Here is a 3,576-nt window from a genome sequence, read left to right on the forward strand (position 1 = left end):
AAAACGTCTTTTTTTAAAAGATATTTTTTTATCAATTAAAATTTAATACATATAATTGATTAAATTATGTTATTCTTGTCAAAATTAGATGAGACAAATTAATTTGGCCAAAAAATCGATATACCAAATCTTAAATCGATTTAAATTAATATTATTTTTTATAAAAAATAACTACAATAACCTTATTATAGAAAATGACTAAAATATTCTTATTATATATATTTTTTAATTTTAAAAACTCGAAATTCTAACTCTTTAACTGCACATAAAAAAGAAAAAGGCTAAAATTTATGATTCTTAATATATATAAAAAAGAATATTTTAGTTATTTTTTATAATAGGAATATTATAATTACTTTTTATAAAAATTATTAATTTAGACCGATTCAAGGTATAATTTATCGATTTTTTAGCCAAATCAATTTATCTGATATAATTTTAATAAAAATAATATAATTTAATAAATTATATATATTAAATTTTAATTTTTTAAAAATATCTTTAAAAAAAGATGTTTTAAGGATCTTTATCTAACTCTCTTTTCACAAAGTCTTTGTCTCCTCAACCATTTTATCTTAATCTCAATAAGCTTGGAATTCTCGATATCTTTTATCCTCCAGAGGACATATTAAACCATTCTTCTACCTTAGCATTAATAAAGAAGTCTTACGGCTTATAAATTCAGTCCAAAAAAATTCATAAATTTAATTTTAATTTTAGCTTTTATTATCTTATCTTATCTTTATATTATCATCTTATCTTATCTTTATTTTTATCTTTTGTAGTCAATACCTTTTATTTATATATATATATATATATATATATATATAGTTTTACTTTTATAATTCAATCCATCAAGAAATTCATAATAAATTATTCTTTATCTTACTCTTTCAATTTTGCTATATTGTGGAGTTTCCTCGTACGTATGAAGGGTATGATTCCTGATGACGTTGATGCTGATGCTGATGCTGATGCTGATGCTGATGCTGTTCCGAGGAAGGGGAAGGTTGTCACGACAAAACCACCACCTATCCTTCCGGACGAGCTCATAGAGGAAATCCTGCTGAGGATACCGGCGAGGTCTCTCGTTCGATTAAGGAACAGCGTCTGCAGTTCATGGAGAACCCTAATTTCCAGTTCTCAATTTGCCAAGGACCACCTTCGACGTTCAATGGCGGTGGATCCAGCCTTGACCCACCCGCGTATTGCCTGTTATGGCCAAACCTACTTATACCCCACAATCGGAGTGTTTTCCGTACGATCTGTGATGGGGAACCCTCCCCGTGAACCCACTAAAGTAGTTCCCTATGACTATGAGGGAAGCTTCCGCCTCATCATTGGCTCTTGCAATGGATTGATGTGCTTGCACGATGAAGAGGGCCAGGCCATGCTGTGGAACCCCTGCACTGGATTCACTTCTCAGCCGCTTGAAATTGGATGTCTCCTCTCCATTTGCGGATTCGGTTATGATCATGTGAATGACAAGTATAAGCTTTTCGCAGTTGTGAAAAAGAAATCAGGCGAATCCGTCTCCAGAATGTTTACATTCGGCCCAAATTCTACCTGGAGAACAATCCAGGATTTCCCCCATAAACTTGGTGACCGCAATTACAGAGGTTCTATGGTGGATCTTGTAGGGCTTTTTGTAAGTGGCACTGGCACTCTTAATTGGCTTTTTCACCGCTATCTTAGTTTTGTGTGGGTTCTTTCCCTTGACTTGGTCAAAGAGACTTATAGTCAGTTTTCCCTTCCCAGCAGGGATTCAGATGATGATCACCGGGTGGCTCCCCAATTGGGTATCTTGAGGGATTCTCTTGCGGTTTGTTATGAGACTAAGAAAACTCATTGGACTGTTTGGTTGATGAAGGACTATGGAGTTCCTCAGTCTTGGACTAAATTGGCCATAATCCCCCACCACCCGCGACTCGATCGTCGTCCTTCAAGCCTACGGCCTATATACATGTTGAAAAATGTTCTTCTTGTGTTTACTCCGTGTGGCGAGTTTGTTTTATGTAACTTAAATGATGGCAGCATAGATTTTCCTAATATTGACAGCTCCAGTGATTACATGCCCAGACCTCGTCCTTTAACTCAGTACTCATATGAAAGGATCTTTCAACTCTATCATGAAAGCTTAGTTTCACCGTCGCACTTTGGTCTTCCAAGTTGCTCATCTGAGATGCGGCTAATGAAGCCAAGCCTATAATCTCTTAAAGATGGTTTCCTACACTATCTCTTGAATCCATAACTTCATTATGATTAACTAGCGGCTCAACAGCCGCTTTTCTATTTTTTTTTTCTAATTAAAATTTATTTTTTGCTAATATATTATTTATTTTTTAAATTTATTAGATAAATATTTTTTTATTATTTTAATATTGACATGACCTTATTTATATAATATTTTGTTAAAATTAAAATTATTATAAAAAAAATTTAAAATATTAAAATATAAAAACACACCATAAAGAGGTATATATATATATATATATATATATATATATATATATATATATATATATTTCAAAAAATAATGATAATAATATTATCCTAATTCAAAAAAATTATATATAAATCAAAATACATATTAGTTATTTACAAAAGATAATTTTTACTTAAATGTCACATATATTTATGTTTGTATTCATATTTTTTAAGTGGTAGGTCAAAATATAAATATGAAGAGGTCTTTATTTTTTTATAAGTAATGAAAAAAAAAAGAAGAAATGAGAATGTTTATTTTTTTTTATTTTTAAATATCAAACTATAAGAATAATTAATAAACAAAATAGGAGAATATAAAAATTGTGTACTTGAAAAAATCTTCGTAATTCATCGTACATATCCTTATTAATAACTTTTTGAGTCTTGAACAACTATCAGATTTATTGACTACAAAAATAACTATATAAATACTTCAAGATTATTCAATTAAATTGATTCCTTAATATAGTACGGACAAATTCAATTAATTCAATTAATTATAGATTTGATAAAATAATTTAAAAATTAAAAAATATATTAAAAAATAAATATAAAAATTTTATAAGTTATTTAACTTTTAGGACGTTCAAAAATTATAAATTTAAATTAAATAAGATATTAAAAAATTTATTATGTTGTTATTATGTGTAATAAAATTAAGATAAATATTTATAAAGTAATTATTTATATATATTATAAAGTTTATTTATTTATTTTTTTAACAGTATTTAATTTGAAACAAATATAAAAATTTATATTTAAAGTATTTTTTATTTTTATTCATAATTCTAATAAATAAAAAATATTTTATTTTTTAATTTTATATTCATAATTCTAATAGATAAAAAATATTTTATTTTTTAAATTTTATATTCAATTTATTAAATTATCTTTAATTTTAAGATTTTTTTTTGAATTATTAATGTATACTTTTATTATATCTTCTTATTATACCACACACTATTATTTTCTCTTACTATTATTTCTATCGCATACTATTATTGCCTTATTCTCCTTTCTCATTTTCTTCTTCTCCTCACACCTTCTCTTTACCCAATCGTAATTAATTATCACCAAGTACTATTATCG

The 3,576-nt window shown here is 27.3% G+C and overlaps 1 protein-coding gene across 1 annotated transcript; it reads left to right on the plus strand.

Moving 5' to 3' along the window:
- Positions 1-928: 928 nt before the first annotated feature.
- Positions 929-2,209, plus strand: LOC112718019 (F-box/kelch-repeat protein At3g23880-like). Its single transcript, XM_025769934.1, has one exon. The coding sequence runs from the start codon at positions 929-931 to the stop codon at positions 2,207-2,209; it is 1,281 nt and encodes a 426-aa protein (XP_025625719.1).
- Positions 2,210-3,576: the final 1,367 nt, after the last annotated feature.

Source organism: Arachis hypogaea, chromosome 10 (genome assembly GCF_003086295.3).
Source record: "Arachis hypogaea cultivar Tifrunner chromosome 10, arahy.Tifrunner.gnm2.J5K5, whole genome shotgun sequence".
In the NCBI taxonomy this organism is placed as follows: Eukaryota; Viridiplantae; Streptophyta; class Magnoliopsida; order Fabales; family Fabaceae; genus Arachis; species Arachis hypogaea.